General features: G+C 41.3%; 1 protein-coding gene across 1 annotated transcript in view; it reads left to right on the forward strand.

Moving 5' to 3' along the window:
• Window positions 1-21,914, forward strand: part of Spmap2l (sperm microtubule associated protein 2 like) — a 57,209-nt gene extending 35,295 nt beyond the window's left edge. The window contains 3 exon segments of the mRNA XM_087187704.1: window positions 4,855-4,991; window positions 20,010-20,180; window positions 21,644-21,914. Of these exon segments, the coding sequence (XP_087043830.1) occupies window positions 4,855-4,991; window positions 20,010-20,180; window positions 21,644-21,758 (423 nt within the window). The 3' untranslated portion in view covers window positions 21,759-21,914.
• Window positions 21,915-22,906: the final 992 nt, after the last annotated feature.

Below are 22,906 nucleotides of genomic sequence, written 5' to 3' on the forward strand. Positions count from 1 at the left end.
CACACTGAGTTGCTTTTGATAGTAACTGTCAGAGCCCACAGACTGAAAACGGGATGGTGTCGTAGTTCACTTTGTCCCTGTCCACGATGCTTTCTGCTTACCAGTGTGTACAACTCCTACTCAGACCAGTCAACATATTTAGATGTTTTAAATCTCTGGCTTTTAAGAGATTTTTGACTCTTAACATTAATTTCAGACCTAGCAGATACTTGGAGCACTGTGCCCTTGGACTCAGGATCACTCAGCTGGCTTTGTTGACTTGCTGTCCTGTTGCATTAGATCAGTCCAGCCATGTGTTCCTCCTCATCATTCTCAACATCTGATTGTTTCCCAAGAATAAAAATTCTAGAAATAAAAATCACCAGATCTAGGGAAGGCTATGAACCTTTTTGAGGTGATTTATGTACAATTCCAAAATGTATTTCCCAAAAAGTGATATTGATTTATATACTCATGTTATTTGGCTGTCTTGTTATTGCACTCTTACCAAAATTAGATATTTATTTTGCAAAATGTTAATTATATAATAAAGCAGAATGTTATTAAATTTTTTTCATTTCTTTGATAACAAATAAATTCAAATAGTTCCCCACAGTTATTTACCATATGTATCTTTTTTTGGTAAATTTGTCTGTTCATGACATTTTTGTAGTCCAGGCTGGCCTTGAACTTGTGGCAATCCTCTTGCCTCAGCCTCCCAAATGCTGAGATTTCAGGCATGCACCACCACACCCGGCCTGTTCATGACTTTATTTTTCTATTGGCCTGTATTTTTTTAAACTTATTTATGACAGTTCTTTACATATTAGAAATTTTAATTCTTCATCTTTTATGTATAGTGCAAATACTTTTTCCCATCCTATACTTTGAAATTCTTGAATTATGGCTTATATAAAATGGATAAATCTTCAGTATCCAGCTTAATAAGCTAACAAATGCACATATGCATCAATAACCAGCCTAAACCAAGGTGCGAAGTAGTTCCATGGTCCCAGAAAGTCTTCTCCTGAGTATTTCCAGTCAGTTATCACTCCACCCCTTACTGGAGAGACAGCTGCTCTTCAGATTCCTATCACCAGAGATAGATGTGTCTTTGCTTTTGAACTTGACTGAATGGAATCAGACAATGTGTTCCTTAGTATCTGCCGTTTTTGCTCAACACAGTGTTGGGGGGTTCCTGCATCCCCTTAAATGTATCAGTAGATTGTCCTTTTTATTGACAAGCATTATTCCACTGTAAAACTGCATCATAATTTGTATTTATTCACTTTTGATGGACATCTTGGATGTTTCCAGATAGGAAATAAAGTTGTTATGAACATTTATGTACAGATAATTTTGTGAACATGTTTTCATTTCTCTTGAGAGTTGTTGAGCCATAGGATAGACTAGGTGTAGATGCAGCTTTGTAAGAAACTATTATTCTCCTCAGCAAATTATCATTTTCATTCTTATTATCTGTACACGAGTGGTTCAGATGTTCAGACTTGTCAACATTTGACATTGTCAGTCTTTAAAAATTTTAGTCATTTTAGTGAGATACTGGTACCTCATTGTAGTTTTAATTTGTATTTTTTGTTTGTTTGGCACAAGGTTTCACTAAGTAGTTCAGACTTATTTTGAACTAACCCAGGCTGGCCTCAAATGCACAGCAATCCTCCTGCCTCAGTTTCCCAAGTGCTGGGATTACAGGTGTGCACAACTACAGCTAGCTTTAATTTGTATTCCCAGATGCTTGTCAATATTGAACATTTGCTTGTTGACATTTGTACATTCTGTCATTTAGTAGTAGTTGAGGTTTTCTTTCTTTTTGCTTAACTTCAGGATTTCTACACTACAATCATTTTGTGTTTGAATAAGGAATTTTTCTGTCTTATTAAGCTTGTGCCCTTTTAAAAATGGATCGCACGATTTTACTTTTATTAATGATTTGAAAAATTTATTTATTCTGAAATCACGCCCTTCATGAGGGTTATGGATTTACAAATGTATTCTCCCTGTCTATGGCTAAGCTATTAAGTTTGTTAATGTTATCTTTTTAGAAAAAATGTTATAAATTTGATGAAGCTTAACTTGTCAGTCTCTTTTACAGTTAATGCTTTTGGTGTCCCGAGAAGTTTTTGTTTACTCTCAGCTTGTGAAGGTCTTCTACATTTTCTTCCAGAGACTATAATTTTTACTTTTGTGTTTATGTGTATGATCTACATTTAGGTTTTTCTGTTGCTGTTGTTATAAGTAAGGTAAAGCTTGAGATTTGTTTTTTCCCCACATGGATATTTAGTTTTTCTAGCTCAATTTGATAAATTTCTTTTCCCTATTGAATTAATTTGTGTCCTTTTCTGAATTCCCTGTTGTGTAGTGATTATTTACTTGTCTATTTCTTTTTCTTTTTTGGCTTACTGAGACAGTGTCTCGTTATATAGTCCAGGCTGGTCTTGAATTCCCTGCGTAGCTCAGGCTGGCTTCAAAGTCATGATTCTCCTGCTTCAGCCTTCCAAATGCTAGTTTACAGGTGTGTGTCACCACACCTAGCTTTTCCTGTCTATTCTTACATCGATACCGTTCAGTCTGTTGTGGTTTCAGACCATGTCTTGGAGTAAGACAGTGTAGATCTTCTAATTTTGTTTTTCTTTGCCAGTTTTTGTTTTGGCTGTTTTATGTCTTTTGCGTTTTCACATACATTTAAGAAGCAGCCATGATTTTTTATTCTTTGTTGTGTCTATATGTACTAAATTAAGGAATATTTATTTAATGAATTAAATTTAATGAACGGTTATTTTATTTTCTTTTTAAATTGAAAATAGAAATAGAAATTGAAAGTCTTAATTGAGGGGAGTGGTTGTCATATATTTCTTCAGTTTGCTCAGAGCTTGAAAGGTGACAAAGCTTTATTCATAGGAAATGCTTTGTGTTGCACAGTGTACAAACATGAAGGACCTGTGGTTTGAATCCCAGTTTGCCACTTCCAGATGATATAAACTCCATGCACAACTGAACCTTCAGGGCCTTGGTGCTATCATTAGTGAGTTAGAAATAAAAATGGTAGGGCTGGAGATTTAGCTCAGTGGTTCCACCGCTTGCCTTGCAAGCACAGGGTCCCGAGTTCGATCCCTGGTACCAAAAAAATAAAATAAAATAAAAATGATACTGAAAGCCATCTCTAATTCTACAACTCAGGAGGCTGAGGTAGAAGAATTTCTGTAGGTTCAAGGCCAGCCTGGGCTACATCAAGAGACCCTGTCACACACACACACACACACACACACACAAAGAAAAGAAAAGAAAAGAAAAGATAGCCCGGGTGTGGAATAGATTAATTAATATATTGAAACCTTGTCAGTACTATATCATCATCCTCATAATTTAAATTTGTAAAATTTAGAAAAAGTTGAAAAATATTTTATCTATTGTTTTTCCACTCACAGTTAAAGTTTTATTTTATCTCTAGTAATTGATTTTATTCTCCTTCAAATCCTTATTCAAATAATTACTTAAATACATGTAATTTTTTTTTACATGTAAATACATGCAATTCTTTTTGGTACCAGGATTGAACTCAAGACCTTGCACTTGTGAGACAGGTGTGGCACCATTGAGCTAAATCCCTGTAAATACATGTAATTTAAATAGAAGATTGTACTATTTGAGCCATGTTTCATAATTAATAAGATAGTGGGAGGAAGAGCCAGGGATATGGCTCAGTGCTAGAGTACTCATCTGGTACATGTGAGGCCTTGAGTTTGAACCCCACCATCACGAAAAGAAAAGAAAGAGAAAAGACTATGGCTGCAGAGTGCAGTAGAGATACAAGGGATAACCAAAAGACGCAGTAAATGTTTCAGTTTTTACGAAATCATTACAGTAAAAAACACTTTATTATTAATCTCCCTCAAAACACTCCCTCTTGCTTTGAACACACTTATCCAATCATTCTTGCCACTTTATGAAGCAGTTCTGGATGTCCTCTTTTGTCTTTTATGAGACATGATCAAGAAATATAGTGAATGTGGCTGCCGAGAACCATCCAAAGGAGAGGCAGCTAGCAAAAACATCACAGTGGGTCCTCATCCACCTTATTCACCAGATCCGGCAACCTGGAACTTCTGGCTCTTCCCCAAAGTCAAAATGACCATGGGAGGTAAACACTTTAAATCAGTGCAGGACTTTGAGGCAATCCTAACAGTGTAACTAAAGCCACTCAAAAAAGAGGACTTCTAGAACTGCTTCACGAAGTGGCAGGAAGGATGAGAACAGGATATTCAGGGTAAGAGAGAGTATTGTGGAGGCAGATTAATGACAATGTGTCTTTTACTGTAATGAATTTTTAACAGTCACTGTATTTTTGGATCATACCTTGTGAATGGGTCTGCTTTCTTTCTATTGACTTTGATTCCTTTTTCTTCTCTATTCTCTTAGAAGAGAGTCACTTAAATTCCTTTTAGCATGGTGATTTGCGGTAATGTGAGTCCTAGTTTCCAAAGAGCAAAAAATAATTAAGAACAAGGAAGAGTGGACCCTTAAAGAGTTCTCAGGTGACAAGGCTGAGCCTTCCTCTTGCCTGAGTTCATCAGTCCACAAATCAACATTGCTGTTTATTTCTGAGTTTATTTTTGCTATTTCCTCCACATCTGTAGTTTAACAGGTTGCATTCTTGAAAATTTGGCTTAGAATCTATTCAGTTTTATTTGAGAAAGATGGAAATTGATCCTTTCAACTGAGATCAGGAGTTACTGCAAGATTCTCATGCTTTCTCCTGGATGGCTGTCCAGAGGTCAGACTATACTCTGTAATCTTGAAGTAGACAGTGCTTATTATTTTGAGTCTTACAGGTACTGTTTTATTTTTGTTCCCTAGGTTGAAACAAAAATTTCCATTATTACCCTGAGTGCTGTTGCGACTCCGAGAATTATAGACCTTGCCCACCCAAGGATCAAGTTAGAGGGTCTGTGCTATGAAAGACAAAGAAGTGAATTGCCCATCCGTCCCATAAGCCACCAGCCCCTGCCATCCTTCAGCTCTCTTTCTGGTTGCTCCTGAGTTGCTATTTTTCCCGTACAAGGCATAGCCCACAGTCATTGGAAAAGAGAATCTTGGAAGAGTGATCTGTGGCAAAAAGGAAGAGCTAGCTATGTGACAGAGAAAGAGGAAGAGAGAGATAGGAGAGAGAAAAGAATGAGGGAGAAGAATTGAGGGCAGAGAGCAAGACATTGGAGTCAGTAGGGGCTGGGTTCAAATCCCCATCCCACCACCACCAGCTCTATGCAGTGTTGGGACACTGTCATGAGCCAGAGTCAGCATGTAAGACCGAGGGCCTTACCAAATGCTCCGAGGAGCTGACTGCAGTGAAGAACACCCGGAAAGGAACACATCGGACAAGTTGGAAAATAAAACAGACCTTTATTAGTCTGGCCAGATGGCACTCCCAAAGCAAAATAGCTTAGAGAGGCAACTGGCTCAGAGTCTGAGGCTGTTCTTATAGGGGGTTGAGGGGGAAGTTAACATATAGAATTAAAGAAAAGGGACAAAGGTTAGTGGTCGACTGTCACGTATTGATGGTCAGCAGACATTTGCAGCTTGTTTTATAGATTGTGGTGTGTTCCGGACACACAAGGAGTTGAGTAGTTTACTTTGGGACTTTAGGTCTGTTACAGATTTTTATCTAGTGTCCCAAAACAAGCATCTTTATCCATTAACTCACATTTAATTACAATGGGGCTGGAGAAAAGGAACAAAGGTTATGCATTCCCACATTCCCCACTGATTTTTGGAACTTAAGTAATCTTACGCACAAATGTAGGCATCCATTGTGTACAACAACATGACAATAATAAGCATGTACACACAACTATGATGACAAGAAAAAGTTGTTTTAACCATTGTAGGTTGGGCAACCATGAAGTTAACCATTTGAACAAGTCCCCGCCATCTTTATCATGTACTCTTTGAGCCAGATCTTCTAATTGTTTTACCTTTTCTTTGATCTTTGGACCATTATCGTTAAGACTGAAACAACACATATTTTTTACTCTTTCACAACCTTGGTGGTGGAGGAGCAACAAATAGTCTATTGTTGCTCTATTATCTAAGATTGCCTGTCTCTGTTCCTGTAACTCTTGGTTAATTAATGCCAAGGCTGATGAGGTAGCATTTAACCCTTTGACCACCTTGTAGGCTAATTTTCGTACTGCCTTTTCAGCATGGACTCCTATAGAAGGCAGGGCAACAAAAGATGCTATCATGGTTATTACTTCAGCATCTGTTAACAGACCTACGTCATCATTGCATCCTGGTGCAGTGTAAGGTGACCAACGTTTAGTTCTGTTAGGCACAATCAAATCAGTTCTGTCTGGCAACACTACAGCTAGACGACTCAAACAGCAACGGGTCTTGGTTAAATTTGCTGGAATATAATTAAAGGTTATTCCTTCACAGGTATAAAACCATCCTCTGGGCAGGGAGATATGGCAATAGTTACACACAATTTTTTTTTGTATTAAATTCTTTTATTGGTACATTGTAGGTATACAACACAATTACATTTCTTATTGGGAATTGTACCTTTATATAATGCATCTTGGTTCTTATTTTTTCCCCATTCCTAGCCTTCCCTTCGCGCCCTCCACCCTTCCCTATTTACAAAGACTTTGTTTCCATTTTTTCCATTTCTCATCATTTTTTTCTTTCCCTTCTTTCCTTTCCCCTGTGCCTCCCACTACCCCTACCCCTTTGGACCTTTTCTTCCTATTTTACATTATCGATTATTCATTCTAATAATTGGTACATTTTAGGTATACAATATAATGACATTCATCATTGGAAATTTGCACCTTTACATAGTCTCTCTTGGTTCTTATTTTTCACCTTTGCCCAGCCCTCCCTTCAACCCCTCCAGCCCTCCCTATTTACAAAGATTTTGTTCCTATTTTTCCATTTTCTCATATTAAGCCCATTCCCTTCTATCCTTTCCCTTAGCCCTCCCACTTCCTTCCCCTTTGCCCCTTTTCTTCCTATTTCACATGACCTATTATACATTTAGTCCTTATTTACACTTTCAGTTTCTCACACCAGAGAAACTATTCGGTATTTACACATGTGTGTCCTATTTATTTCACTTAAGAGTATTGCCTCAGTGTGCATCCACTTGGCTATAAATGTCTCTAATTTCTCATTTTTTATGGCTGAGTAGTACTCCATTTTATAAAAAAACCACATTTTCTTGATCCAGTCTCCAGTTGATGGGCATTTGGGCTGTTTCCAAGTTTTAGCTATTACAAACTGTGCTGCTATGAACATGGGTGCACATAGATCACTGTGGTATGATTCTTTTAATTCTTTGGGGAAGATCCCCAGCAGTGGAATAGCAGGGTCAAATGGGATTTCCAGTCCTAGTTCTTTGAGGTATCTCCATACTGATTTCCACAGTGCTTGCACCAGTTTACACTCCCACCAGCAGTGGAGCAGGGTTCCTCTTTCCCCACAGCTCCGCCAGCATTTGTTATTGGTTGATTTCATGATAGCAGCCATGCTTTCTGGAGTGAAGTGGAATCTCAGCGTTGTTTTCATTTGCATCTCTTGAATGACCAGTGATGTTGAACATTTTTTCATGTATTTATTTGCTATTTCTACTTCTTTTTCTGAGAAATGTCTGTTCATTTCAGATGCCCATTTTTGGATTGGGTCTTTAAATTTGGGAGGTCTGATCTTTTTAAGTTCTTTATAGATTTGAGATAGTAAACCTTTGTCTGAGGAAGAGCAGGTGAAGATTTTTTCCCACATTGTGGGTTGTCTCTTCACACTGCTGGTGCTTTCTCTTGCTGTGCAGAAGCTTTTTAATAAGAAGAGATCCCATTTGTTGATTGTTTGTGCTAGTTCATGGGCAACTGAGGTTTTGTTCATAAAATCTTTCCCTACACCGATGTCTTCAAGGGTTCTACCTAACCTCTGTTCCAACTGGTTCAGAGTTTCTATTTTAATATTTAGATCTTTAATCCATTTTGATTTTAGTTTAGTGAATGGTGAGACATATATGTCTAGTTTTAATCTTTGGCAAGTTGAAGCCCAATTTTTCCAGCACCATTTATTAAAGAGGCTATCTTTCCTCCAGTGAGGGTGTTTGGCTCCTTTATCGAAGATGAGATGGCTGAGTGTGTCTGGCATTGTTTCTGCATCTTCTAATCTGTTCCACTGGTCCTCAAGCCTGTTTCTTTGCCAGTACCATGCTGTTTTTATCACAGTAGCTTTGTAGTAGAGTTGCAGGTTGGGGATTGTGATACCCCCTGCCATGTCTCTGTTACCTAGAATTGCTTTTGCTATTCTGGGTCTCTTCTTATTCCAAAGGAATTTTTGGATTGTTTTCTCGAGGTCTATGAAGTATGCTGCTGGGATCTCAATTGGAATTGCATTAAATCTATATAGATGTTTTGGAAGTATGGCCATTTTCACTATATTAATCCTTCCTACCCAGGAGCAGGGGATGTCTGTCCATTTTCTGATATCATCTTCAATCTCTCTTTTCAGAATGCCATAGTTTTCAGAGAAGAGGTCTTTGATTTCTTTCGTTAGGATGATTCCTAGGTATTTCAGTTTTTTGGATGCTATTGTGAAAGGAATTATTTGCCCCATTTCTCTCTCAGTGAGTCTGTCATTGGTGTAGAGGAAAGCTATTGATTTTTGTGTGTTGACCTTGTAACCAGCTACTTGACTGAATTTGGTTATTAAGTCTAGAAGACTTTTGGTGGAGTTCTTGGGGTCTTCTATATAGAGTATCATGTCATCTGCAAATAATGACAATTTGACTTCTTCATTTCCTATCTTTATTCCTTTTATTTCTTTCTCTTGTCTGATTGCCATGGCTAGTGTTTCCAGAACTATATTGAACAAGAGTGGTGATAGTGGACATCCTTGTGTTGTTCCTGATTTTAGTGTGAAGGATTTCAGTTTTTGACCATTTAGTATGATATTGGCTGTTGGTTTTTCATAGATGGCTTCTATCAGTTTAAGGTAGAGACCATCTATTCCAATTTTTGTAGGATTTTTATCAAAACTGCATGTTGGATTTTGTCAAATGCTTTTTCTGCATCTATGGAGATAATCATATGGTTTTTGTCCTTGACTCTATTGATATAGTGTATTACATTAATTGATTTTCGTATATTGAACCATCCCTGCATCCCTGGGATGAATCCCACTTGATCAGGGTGTATGATCTTCTTGATGATCTTCTGCATTCTGTTTGCCAGTATCTTATTAAGGATTTTTGCATCTATGTTCATTAGTGAGATTGGCCTATAGTTCTCTTTTTCAGTTGGGTCTTTCTCTGCTTTGGGGATCAAGGTGATGCTTGCTTCCAGGAAGGAATTTGGGAGTACTGCTTCCCTTTCCATTTCATTGAAGAGTTTAAACAGTAGTGGCAGCAGTTCCTCTCTAAATGTCTTGTAGAATTCAGCAGTGAAGCCATCAGGGCCTGGGCTTTTCTTAGGTGATAAGTTTTTAATTACGTTTTCAATTTCATTAGTTGATATTGGGTTGTTCAGAATTTTTAGGTCTTCTTCATTCAACTTTGGTAATTCATATGTATCTAGGAATCTGTCCATTTCTTCTGTGTTGTCCATCTTACTGGCATATAGGTTCTGGAAGTAGGTATTGATGATCACCTGGATTTCTGCTGGATCTGTTGTAGTTTCACCCTTTTCATTCCTAATTGCATGGATTTGGGCCTTTTCTTTCCTTTTTCTGATAAGGTTGGCTAAAGATTTATCAATTTTGTTGATTCTTTCAAAGAACCAACTCTTGGCTTCATTGATTTTTTTGTATCATTCTCTTAGTCTCCATTGCATTGATTTCTCCTCTGATCTTTATAATTTCCTCCCTTGTATGAGCTTTGGGGTTGTCCTGCTCTTCTTTTTCTAGAAGCTTGAGGTTCAGCATCAGGTTGTTTAATTGGGCTCCTTCTGTTTTCCTAATATGCATATTCACTGCTATGAATTTCCCTCGTAAGACTGCTTTCATTGTGTCCCATAGATTCCAATATGTTGTATTGTCATTGTCATTGAATTGAAGGAAGTGTCTGATTTCTTCTTTAATTTCCTCTGTGATCCATTGGTTATTCAGAAGTATGTTGTTCAATTTCCACGTGTTTATGAAATTTTTTGTTTCTTTTGCTATGGATCTCCAATTTCATTGCACTATGGTCTGATAATATACAGGGGATAACTTCAATTCCTTTGCACTTACTTAAACATGTTCTATGTGTGAGTATGTAGTCTATTTTTGAGAATGACCCATGTGCAGCTGAGAAGAATGTGTATTCTGATTTTGTGGGGTGGAAGACTCTGTAAACATCTGTTAAGTTCATTTGTTCAAGAGTTCGATTGAGTTCTAGTAATTCAGTACTTATTTTTAGCCTAGTTGATCTATCTATTTGTGCCAGTGGGGTGTTGAGGTCCCCCACTACAATTGTATTAGTGCATATATGGCTTTTCATGTCTGTTAGAATTTGTTTTATATAGTTGGGTGCACAAATGTTTGGTGCATAGATATTTATGATTGTCATCTCTTCCTCTTGGATTGTTCCCTTTACAAGGATGTAGTGTCCTTCTTCATCTCTCTTCATTAGTGTTGGTTTGAAATCTACTTGATCTGCAAAGAGGATAGCTACTCCTGCTTTTTTTCGGGTTCCTGTTTCATGGAGTATTGTTTTCCACCCTTTAACTTTCAGTCTATGAGTTTCCTTTTGAATTAAGTGTGTTTCTTGTATGCAGCATATTGTTGGATTTTGCTTCTTGACCTGTTCTGCCAGTCTATTTCTTTTGATTGGTGAATTGAGACCATTAACGTTGATGGTTATAACTGAAACATATTGACTTGTCATTGCCATGACTTTTTCTTTTTGTTGGGTTCTCCCCCTTTCCATTTAATTTCTTGTCATGCCAGATGGGTTCATTCTGCTTTGCTTCCTGGGGTTGTGATCCTCAATGTCTGTTCCTAGGCTACTGTGTAAAATTCTTTGGAGTGCTGGTTTGGTATTTATGAAGTTCCTAAGGTGCTCTTTGTCATGAAAGTATCTTATTTCTCCATCAATTTTGAAAGATAGTTTTTCAGGGTACATCAATCTGGGTTGGAGGCTGTTTTCTTTTAGGGCTTGGAATATGTCACTCCAAGCTCTTCTTGCCTTGATGGTTTGCGTTGAGAAGTCTGCTGTGATTCTGACGGGCTTTCCTTTGTATGTGATTTGTTTCTTTTCTCTGACTGCTTGGAGAACTTTGTTCTTCTGTTGAGTTTCTGGAATCTTAACAATTATATGCCTATGTGTAGATTTTTTTTGATCAAGGCTATTTGGAGTCCTATATGCCTCACTTATCTGTATGTCAAGCTCTTTTCCCCTGCTTGGGAAGTTTTCTGCCATTATTTCTGTGAAGAGATTTTTTATGTCATCTCCACTCTCTCCTGTTTCTTCATTGAGCCCAATCAGTCTTATGTTATTCTTCTTTGCATCATCTAGCAGCTGCTGGATTGATTTCTCATGCTCCCTTATAATTTTGAAGCAATTTTTCTTTTCCTGGTCACTAATTGCAATCTTGTCTTCTATATCTGAAATTCTGTCCTCATGTTGGCTCATTCTGCTGTGTAGACTTTCAATGGAGTTTTTCATGTCCTGGAAATCTATTTGTATCTGTTTTATGGATTCCATTTGTTTCTTATGTTGGGATTCCATCATGTTCCTCAGCTCCTCTCTAGATTTATTAATCATGTCTTGCACTAAGGGCACAATTTCTCCTGTTATCTGAGAAATTATTTCTGATTTCATTTTTTCCAGATCCCCTTTTGTTGCCTGTTCAGTGGGTCCAGGTGGTTGAGAATCAGAGGGTTCCATCTCATTTCCCTTTGGGGTTGCTGTAGGTGATCTGGAAGTCTGGTTTTGAGACTTATTTATGTGTTTTCTCATTTCTACTGGGGCAGGGGGCTGTTAGTGCCTGCATGGATTACCTCCTCTGAGCTGGGTGAGGTGGGACAGGGGCCAGGAGCAGAGGTAGGGATGGTAACCCAAAAGCCCTTTCCTGTGGGCTGGGAGTAGCCGGAGGGATTTTGGCCAGAAAATCCCTTCCTCTGGACCAGGAGCAGTGGGATGGTGGCCCAGAAGCCCCTTCCTCTGGGCCAGGAGCAGCAGGACAGAAGGTGGCCCAAAAGCCCTTTCCTCTGGGCTGGGAGCAGTGGGAGGGATGGTGGCCAGGAAGCCCCTTCCTCTGGACCAGGAGCAGTGGGACGATGGCTCAGAAGCCCCTACCTCTGGGCCGGGAACAGTGGGACTCAGTACCTTGGTCTGGTGGTCTGGTGTCCTCTGCGCCTTGGTAATGTGGAATCAGGTGGCTGCCTGTCTACGGTGGGGTGATCCAGTGTCTTCCGCGTGACTCAGGACCTCGGTAGGGTGTGCACAGACCTGCCTGACTGCAGCGGGCTGATTCGACATCTTCTGCGGGACTGGGGACCTCGGTAGGGCGTGGGCAGACCTGCCTGTCTGCAGTGGGGTGATTCAGTGTGTGTACAATTTTTTGTTTTATATGGCAGGACATCTCTTCTGACCGTTTTATCCTAAGACATTTGGTTGTACAATTTTTATACATAGCACATTCAGTTTTGTTTGACATAATTACCTTCGGTGTACATAATTTGACAGCATTTTTAGGTTTATGGCAGGTGTCATGCCCCCAATTATAACTATCCATGTAAGTAAGATTTTTTCCTGGGATGTCCTTAAATAGGGTATAGGGTTGTATTAATTCTAAAGAGGTGCATACCAGAATGAGACAGCTTCCCAGCATATAATGGAAATTTACATCAACATTTAAGCAAAATTCAGACAAGTTAAGTGAGTTTGCCAATTGAATCCATACATTTTTTGTGTGATCTAGTCCTCTTGGGGGCAATATTGCCAGTGTCCCAGAGAATATTATCATGAAGACAAAACATCTCCAATCCACTCCAATCTTAGCTTTTGGTCACCTAGTTGGCTGATAACCTTCCATTTGTCCTTTTTGACATCCACAGGGGGTCCTGCTTTCAGATGGTTGCGATGTATCCAGGCAGAATGTCCAGCCACCTTCACCGCCAAGGGAGTTGACAGGACAGCAGGAACCAGTCCCTTCCAACGAGGTTCTAGGGTCTTGGAATCAAACCTGTGAATTAAAACCAAATCTCCCGGCCTATAGGGTAAAGGTTGTAGAGGTTTTTTCATTTGGACTAGTCATTTTCTTTCGTAATGTCTTATGTAGCTCTGACTGAAGCTGATGAACTGTCTTTAAGGATTTAAGGAGTCGAAGGTGGGAAAATTTTTTCTTTAATCCTACATCTATTAATGGAATGATTGGGGGAGATCACCCATAAACAATCTGGAAGGGGGACAGATTGAGGGGAGGCTTGGGAGTGCACCTCGTTCAGAGGAGGGCAAAAGGGAGAAGCTCTACCCAACCTAGTTCAGTCTCCAAGCATAATTTAGTCAGAATCTCCTTTAAAGTTCGATTTGTTCTTTCTACCTGTCTTGAACTTTGAGCCCTATAGGTGCAGTGTAGATTCCACTTTATTCCAAGGATATTACTAATTAATTTAGATATCTTAGCCATAAAGCCTGGACCATTGTCGGACCCCAGAGCTAAGGGCAAACCAAAATGGGGAACTATTTCTGTCAGGAGCTTTTTAACTGTTATTTCAGCTGTCTCCCTCTTAGTGGGGTATGCTTTTACCCATCTTGAAAATATATCCACAAAAACTAGCAGGTATTTGTACCCATACATGCCAGGCTTCATTTCAGTAAAGTCCAATTCCCAATGTTCTCCTGGAGTTAGTCCTCTGTGTCGGACCCCAGAGGGCCTGGTTACCCGATTAGCATTTACCTTGAGGCAGGTGGGGCATCATCTCACCATGTCCTGGGCCTTTTGGGCTAATCCCTGGCTGACGAAATGGGGTTGTAAGGCAGCCATCATCCTTTTCTTGCCGAGGCAGGTGGACTCATGTAGTTCTCACAGCAACGTGTCTGTTACAGCAGCTGGGAGCACCACCTTTTCCTCCTTAGTCATCCACCACCCATGTCTTCCTCGAGTCCAGCGTCTCCTGTTCATTTTCATTATCTCCTTGTCTGTATATTCAGGTTTTTCTGGGAGTACTGGTGTGGGAAGCAGAACCACTTGTTCCCCCACTGATTTTTGGGCGGCTTGTCTTGCTGCCTGATCAGCAGCATTATTACCAATCACCTCAGGGCTTGACCCCTTTTGGTGCCCACGGCAATGGATCATGGCAACCTCTTGGGGCAACCAGATGGCTTGTAGCAGTGCCAATATCTCAGTCTTATTTTTAATTTCCTTTCCTTTAGAGGTCAACAGTCCTCTATTTTGATAAATTTCCCCGTGTACGTGGGCGGTGGCAAAAGCATAACGGCTATCAGTGAATATATTTATCCTTTTTCCTTTTCCCAATTCCAGAGCCTAAGGGCTCAATGGCATGGGGAGTGATCAAAGTCAAATCCTGTCCAAAGGTCAATTTGTCAGCCTCTCGGGTTAAAGGAGCTGCTGCTGCTACTGTCCTCAAACAAGTAGGCCACCCTCGGGCTACTGGGTCGAGCTTCTTTGAGAGATATGCCACGGGGCTGCTTCCCTGGCCCCAAAAGCTGAGTAATCACTCCTTTAGTTACCCCATTCTTCTCTGTCACATACAAGGTAAAGGGCTTGTTTAAGTCTGGCAATGCCAGGGCTGGTGCCGATGCAAGTGCAGTCTTAAGCAATTGAAATGCCTGCTGGCGAGCCTCAGTCCATTTGAGGGATGTATTTCCTCCCACAGTGGCCTCATGCAGGGGTTTGGCAATCTCAGCAAAGCCAGGAATCCAAATCCTGCAATAGCCAACTGCCCCTAGGAACTCTCGCACCTGTTTCTTTGAGCCTGGCTTCAGAATCTGGAGAATTGCAGATACTCTCGATTCTGCCAGCCTCCTCTTTCCCTTTTTAAGAATATAGCCCAAGTAGGTTACCTTGGTCCAGCAGAGTTGAGCTTTTTTCCAGGACACCCGATATCCCAGTTCCTGGAGGGCTTTCAGGAGGCCCTCGGTGGCTGCAATGCACTCTTTATCGGTTGAAGTCACCACCAGGAGGTCATCGACATACTGAAGAATAGTCACCTGGGCAAACACTTTTCTCACCTCTTGCAGATCTTTGCTGAGAGCTTCCCTGAACGAGTGGAGGAGTTTTGAATCTCTGCGGCAGCCAGGTCCATGTCAGCTGTCCGGTTGTTCCGGCATCTGGATCAGTCCATTCAAAGGCAAACAGGGGCTGGCTCACAGGTATTAGAGGCAGGCTGAAAAATGCATCTTTAAGGTCTAATACTGAGTACCATACATGACCAGGAGGGATGAGACTCAACAGAGTATACGGGTTTGGTACTGTTGGGTGAATGGTCTCCACCTGGCTGTTTACTTTCCATAAATCCTGTACCAGTCTGAAGTCTGAGGTGTCGGGCTTTTTCACGGGAAGCAGTGGTGTATTCCAGGCTGTCTGGCAAGGGATCAAGATGCCGGCTTTCTGGAGTCAGTGGATGTGTTTGGAGATCCCCACCTTGGCCTTGTCAATCTTTTTTATCTACTAGAAGAACCCCGTCTCTTTCTTTCTCAGTCTCTTTCTCTCTCTTTCTTTTTAACTTTTCACAATCCCTTTTATAATGACCCTTCTCTTTGCAATATGCGCATTGATCCTTCTCTAACAAGGGCCGTACTTTACTTTTATCCTCTTTTTTATTTTCTCTGTACTCCTTTCAGATAAAACCTCCATCTGCCAAGGCTGTAATGTTCACCTTTCCTATCTTTTTCGCCATTCTATTCTCAAAAGGATCCCTATTGTTAAACACCTTCATTGCCACACTCATCAACTTTTTCCTATTCTCTCCCTCAAATCCTTCTATCCACTGCAGTTTCTTTCTAATATCTGGGGCCGACTGAGTGACAAAAGCCAAATTAATTGCCTGTCAATTTGCAGGGGCATCTGGGTCAATTGGAGTATACGTACGGTATGCTTCCAACAGATGCTCCAGAAAGGCAGAAAGGGATTCCTCAGGTCCTTGGAAGACCTTGCTTATCTTGCTCAAATTGGTAGGCTTTCAAGCAGCTCCCCTCAAGCCGTCTAGGAGATGCTGATGGTAGTTTTGGAGAGTTTCTCTCCCGCCCGAGGAATTAACTTGCCATAGGGGATGGGTGGACAGAAGTTGTGCCTCAACACGGGCCCGGTCTTGCTCATCAAGTGGGCCCTCTGTTCCTCCCAACACTGATTTTATGGCTTGCCCTTGGATCCTCTCTCTCTCTCCTTGGAGGTGAAAAGGGCTTGAAGGAGTTGTTGACAATCATCCCAGGTAGGGTCATGGGTATGAAAAACAGATTCTAGGAGGGAGATCAAAACCTGGGGCTTTTCTGAAAAAGGGGGATTTTGATGTTTCCAATTGTACAAATCACTGGTAGAGAAAGGGATATAGACATAATGACCCTGTTCTATTTATTTCCCTAAGAGGCAGAAGAGGAGCTGAACTAGTCCCTTCAGTGAGAGCTCCGCTGGGACCATAAGCGGCCCCGTTTGCATGTGGGAGGGGGAGGTTACAGAATCCGGAGATTTTTCTTTTTTGGGAAGAGGAGGGGAGAGAAGGTTTTGAGATCTGGGGCCGGCTTTATCAGAGGAGGAGGATGGCTCCACGTAGGGTGGAGGTCTTATAACAAAATCTAAGGGGTCAGGATCTTGTGAGAGCACTGGCTTGGGAGCCGGGGTTTTGGCCTCTTGGGGTTCCCTTGGGGCCATAACCAAAACGCGAGAGTTTGTTCACAAGGAACAACACTGCAACCATGCTGGAGGCTCTTGACAAGCCCGGACCCAGATATTTATATATGGAAACTGATCAGGATGGCTAGGGTGTCTGGTGACCCTTCTCCATACCGCCCTGCAGAGACTTGGGTCAAAAGAGCCCTCAGCTGGCCATCCAGCTCCAAAGGCCGGCCATTCCAATTGACACAGGGAGCAAAGTTTTCCGTGAGAAAATTTAACCCCATATTCATTCTCCTGTTCGGGGGGAAAAAGCCAATTTAAAATTAGTGAGAAAACAATCCAATGGGGTATTTCTGGAGCAGGATCCTCCCATCTCTGTCCCTGATGGTTTGGAAAGAAATTCAAAATTAAACACACAACGAATGGAAAGAAATTCAACATTAAACACAAAACGGATAGGACACTAATGTATAAACGACAAGACGAGCAGGCGCCACAACAAAAGCAAAACTAAATCTTCCCTTGTTCCTTGTCAGGAACCTTGGGGTCAGGGGAGGCTTACTGGCCCGTCAGCCACCTCACTCCTGACAACAAACGGTTGCAACGGGCCAAAAACTTACCTCCGGAGGTTTTCTGAGGTCTGTGCCTGAGTCTCCTGCTGGATCCCGCCACAGAGTCTCGGCTGAATGGGGGTTCCTTACCCAGGGATCTCGCTGGGGCCTCCAAAATGTAAGACTGAGGGCCTTACCAAATGCTCTGAGGAGCTGACTGCAGCGAAGAACACCTAGAAAGGAACACACCGGACAAGTTGAAAAATAAAACAGACCTTTATTAGTCTGGCCAGACGGCAATCCCAAAGCAAAATAGCTTAGAGAGGCAACTGGCTCAGAGTCCGAGGCTGTTCTTATAGGGGGTTCAGGGGGAAGTTAACATATAGAATTAAAGAAAAGGGACAAAGGTTAGTGGTCAACTGTCACATATTGATGGTCAGCAGACATTTGCAGCTTGTTTTATAGATTGTGGTGTCCAGAACATCAGTTCCGGACAAACAAGGAGTTGAGTAGTTTACTTTGGGACTTTAGGTCTGTTACGGATTTTTATCTAGTGTCCCAAAACTAACAAGCATCTTTATCCATTAACTCACATTTAATCACACTGGGGCTAGAGAAAAGGAACAAAGGTTAGGCAGTCCCACAAGCAAGTGCTTGAAGGGGTGCCACATGCCAGGTACAGTTCCCAGGGAACAAAGCTTGGTTCTAATGAGGGGAGACAAGCAAAAATGAGCAGAGAGACAGGGTACTATCAGGTAGTGATAGATTCTATGAAGAAAATAAAATAGGAAATGAGTTTAGTAGTCAGCAAGTACCTTGCTAAGAAAGGAATACCTGAGCTGACTTTGAACAGTGAGAAATAAATGAAGATCTAGGTGAAGATTCCAGCGAAGGGAAGAGTGAATGCCAAGGTCTTCAGTTGAGCTTGCAGTTGGGGTGGGGTGAACAAGACAAGCAGAAGAATTGTGGTGACAACAGTTCCCACTTAGATATCTGTTGTGACAGTGATAAGAGGCAGGGCATGGTGCTGAGCTCTGGGCCGGGCTGTCCAATGGCTTCTCTCCCCCTTTCTCCTCAAAATTCCCCACCGTGAATGGTGCCAACTTGATGTCCTGTCTCAGCTGGATTTTTGTTTTGTTTTATTTTGTTTTGTGTTGTTTGGTACCGGGGATCGAACTCAGGTCCGTGAGCTTCCGCAGCAGGCAGTGAAACCCCTGAGCTAAATCCCCGGCCCTCAGCTGGATTTCTAATAAATATCTACTGATCATATTCCCAAAGGAGATGGGAACAATCTCCTCTATCTAGGAAGCTGAAGATTTAATATGGCATTCTATTAGGAAAGAAAGCCATTCTGGGAACCAAAATCCTTGGGAAGGTAGAGAAATTAGTTTATTCTCAGCTTTTTTGGTATGTAGAATGGGAATTATAAACAGCTTTCCTTTATTTCTAGGAGTGTTTCAGGTTTTAAAAGGCCATTAGAAAAGAGGAATACTGCTGCATGAAATGATATTCTGTACAGACCCAGGGGACACTTTCAGGGCTAGAGTGGCATTAACTGTCCATTGTAATTCTTTTGAACAAACACTTAATGGAGAACGATAGTTAAGTGTCACCATTCTTATTTTACTAGCAAAGCCACACAACAGAAAGACAATCTGGCAGATGTGGTTTTAACATAGAACTCAATGGGGGTCAGTTAGTCAACATATATTTATTTGGCACCAATTATATGCCAGAGCCTATTCTAGCTGTTGGCAAATAAGTACTTCCCCTCAAGCAGTTTATATTCTAATGGGGGAGAAGCAGACAATGAACAAAGAAATAGATGCATGAATTCAGGAGTGGATAGATGAGACAGTGCTGTAGGAGAGGGTCATTCTAAACATTTATCTATTTTGGTTGGGCCAGAAGACCTCCTTGCAGACTGGACGTTTGAGAATAGAGACTTGAAGCAGGAAGAGGCAGCCAAGCTATGGTTTTCAAGCAGAACTAAAGTAGAAGGAGCTAGACAGAGGGTCCTCGTGTGGCCAAGATCGGGAGAGGAAGATGAAAGAGTCAGAGGAGTGGGACACAGCCAGATCCTACAGGGGCCTGTAGGCACAGGAAGGAGCTGGCCTGTGCATTACTGCTAGAAAATGGGCAGCCACAGGACGGGTTTAAAACTTGGGAGGGCCATTCTTTGACTGGGCTTTAGAAATGACTTACCTCAGCTGGGCGTAGTGGAGTATGCCTATAACCCCAGCACTCCAGGAGGCTGAGGCATCAGGATCATGAGCTCAAGCTCAATCTTGGCAACTCAGCAGTACAGTGGGACCCTGTCTCAAAAGAAAAAAGAAAATCAGGGCTGTAGATGTAGGTCAATGCAAGGGCCTTGGGGTCAGTCCTCAGTAACACACACACACACACACACACACACACACACACATGCAGAGTTTACCTCATGGAGTTATTTTGGGGGTTAAGTGGCAGATTACTCAGAACATAGTTTGTGTCATGGAACATGGTCCTAAATGTTCATTCTCTAAAAACTGGCTGGATGGTACAGACAAGAATGGAATCAGGGAGACCAGATTGGGGTCTGTTGCAGTAATCCAGGAGAGAATAGCTATTTAAATGGATTATAGCTGGAGATAGTTGGAATATATGGCTGTGTCTCTTTATTTCCACTATAGATAACCCCTGGTGCCTTGCTTGCCACACCTAGCCCCTGAATAACAGCTCTGGCTAAGTACAAGCCTCTTCATCAAGACTACCTACCTGCCCATGCTGCCCAATGGCCAGTGTCTTATGCTGCTACCCATTCTACAGCATCTCCCAGGATTCGGGAACTAGCTAACCCAAGTTCAAGGTATATCTGCTGAAGGCTAAGGTGGAGTAGGAGGAGCTGGGGGGCTGGGAAGAGAGCAGAAGCTGATCTAATAAGGCCAATGAAGAGGAAAGATACAAAAATTGCAACAGCTCATGCACTTGTTAAATTTATTATTACAAATAGATGGTCTTATCATGACTATAAGGTTACCACATAAGGGCTAGTGGACTAAGTATTGAAATCAGGAGACAGCTCTAAAAGTATGGATATGAAATTATTTATCTAGCACAATATTATTGAGTTAAAGGAATTGCAAAACAGAGCATATAATAGGGTGTGATATTTGTATGAAAAAATCATGATGGGCCACATACTGGCTTCACACGCCTATAATACAAGAAGCTAGGAGCAATGTGTCTTTGGGGACCTAGGGAACTGGGGTGGGAGGAAGATCTATTTTTCATTAAATAGGCTTTGATATTTTTTCAATGTTTTTGCTTCATGTACATGTATGCCCTCTTTCAAATCAAGAAAATACAGTTAACAAAGATGAAATTGGCTCTCATTCCTGTTCACTTTTTGGAGGACCTCTTAACTCGCCTCAATCCTCCATTCTGACCTTCACCGGTAACTCTTGACTTCTCTCACCTCCTTTTAAAGAATCTTTCTGAGAACCCAAGGGAAGCAGAAAAAGTGAAAGTCTTGAGCTCAGGGGGGAAGGAAATATGCTAGTTCTTACATAATGCTTTGAAAATATTATGGATTTTTAAAATTCTTTAAAAACATAAAGTTCATCATCAAATGAAATGAAGCTCGTTTTCTGTTCATTGAAAAGGGGAAGGGAAAAATACACTGGAGCACTTTATCAAGGGTTTATCCTAGTGGCAAGGTTATTGCTTGGTGGTCAGGTGCTGAGGGTGATAAACTTCAAAGTTAGATGGGGCGCCACCTGTCTTGCAAGCGCGAGGTCCTGAGTTTGATCCTCATTACCAAAAAAAAGTTAGATGGGGTGGGGAGTGGGGGTGTGTCTCAGTGGTAGAACACTTACCTAGCATGCTTTAGGTCCCAGGTTCAGGGCCTGAAGCACCAGGAAAGAGAAAGAAAGGAAAGGAAAGATAGAAGAAAGAAAGGAAAGAAAGAAAAGAAAGAAGGAAGGAAGGAAAGAAAGGTAGAAAAGAGAAAAACATAGATTATTTTTTTTCTAGTCCCCTAGAGGGCTATCTGGCATGTTTTAGCATTGCCAAGTTATCGAGAACCTTCCAGAATTTACTTTCTGTGGAAAGAGCAAAAGCTTTGGAATCTGACAGATGCACAAATCTGTATTTGACCATTGATGATTCTCATAACCTCTCTGTACCCTCATTTTGTTGTTTGGGAAGTGGAAGTCATGAACATAAAAATGGGGCAATAGCTTAGTGTTTAACACTTAGTGGTGCACGGGAAACATTAGTTCCCTTTTTATTTCCTCTTATCCCAGGTTGATTCTTTTCCTGCTATTCCAGGGGTCCTATGCATGTTGTATACTATGATCCTGATGTCTTTAAAGTCAAGCCGGCTGCTTTGAAAGCACAGTGTTCAGCACGGGTCCAAAAGTTGGCAGAACCTCTTGTACGTTAAGCGGAGAAAGTCAGGCCAGTCAGACACAGTTATGTATCTGGATAACTTAGTTCCCTACCCTGGTACTATCTGTTTACTTCCCCCAACTGGCCCCCAAGTATGAGACCTCCACGGAATACCACTGTGAGCATCAAGTAGCACCTGCTACTGTACCTGTAGCCAAACTGTTGGCAGGTTTGGGGATTTGGCATGCAATAAAAGAGACACTGAGAGCCAGCTTTGCTGTCCTTCCTACCTCCTCATGCATTGCATCATGGCTGCCTCACCGAAAGCCACTTTCTCTTCCATCCGTGGGCTTTTCTTTTCCTTTCCTGATGGGTTCCATGTCCTAGTGGATGATCCTGCCTCAGCCTCTTCTCGGGTAAGTCCTGGGAATTGAGATCATAAACACTTTTCAGAGCCTGTGGCTGACATTAGGGAACAGGTGACCATAAATGGTGACATCTCCACCAATCTCTTTCCTCAATTCTGCCTAAAGTCACTTATCACGAATGACTGAGAAAGCAAAATGTTGCTTTTAATAGCAGACAGTCCACTTTACTCTGTTGAATTGTACAGTATTAATTTTATTTTCTCCATGCAACAGTATTTTATAAATTAAACTAAATTTATGGGGCAGATCTAAATTTGCATGAAAATAAACTGACCTGCAAGCTTATTTTACAGATGGATGAGTTCTGTTTCAAGGTTTTGTGTTATAGAGAGGTGATCCTGCTCAGTAGTTTTGAAATCAGCCAGACCCGGGTCTCTATCTCTCTTGGGTCATCTACCAGATGTGTGATCTTCAACAAATTTCCCAACTCCTCAAGCTGCAGTTTCTTTATGTATAAGATGGGTTCCAACTGCATTGTTGCAAAGATTAAATGAGAAAATGTATATAATAAAACACGAATTTGAATAAAAAGATGTTTAAAAATTTAGCTACTAGTTTTATAGAGCCTGATTAAAACAGCAAACGTGGGTGGGGGATTTAGCTCAGCACCACAGCACTTGGCTGGCAAGCACAAGGTCCTGAATTCAATCTCCAGTACCACCCCCCCCCCCAAAATAAAACAGCAAATGCAGGGTCAAAAGCAAGAAAGGGATTTGGGGAAAGTTGTGGGGACTCAGTTCCCATCCCCCTTATGGAAGTCCTCCGTCTCAGCAAG

Source organism: Heterocephalus glaber, unplaced genomic scaffold (assembly GCF_053883595.1).
Source record: "Heterocephalus glaber isolate CG9 unplaced genomic scaffold, H.glaber_assembly_v1.0 deba00001509, whole genome shotgun sequence".
Lineage (NCBI taxonomy): Eukaryota > Metazoa > Chordata > Mammalia > Rodentia > Bathyergidae > Heterocephalus > Heterocephalus glaber.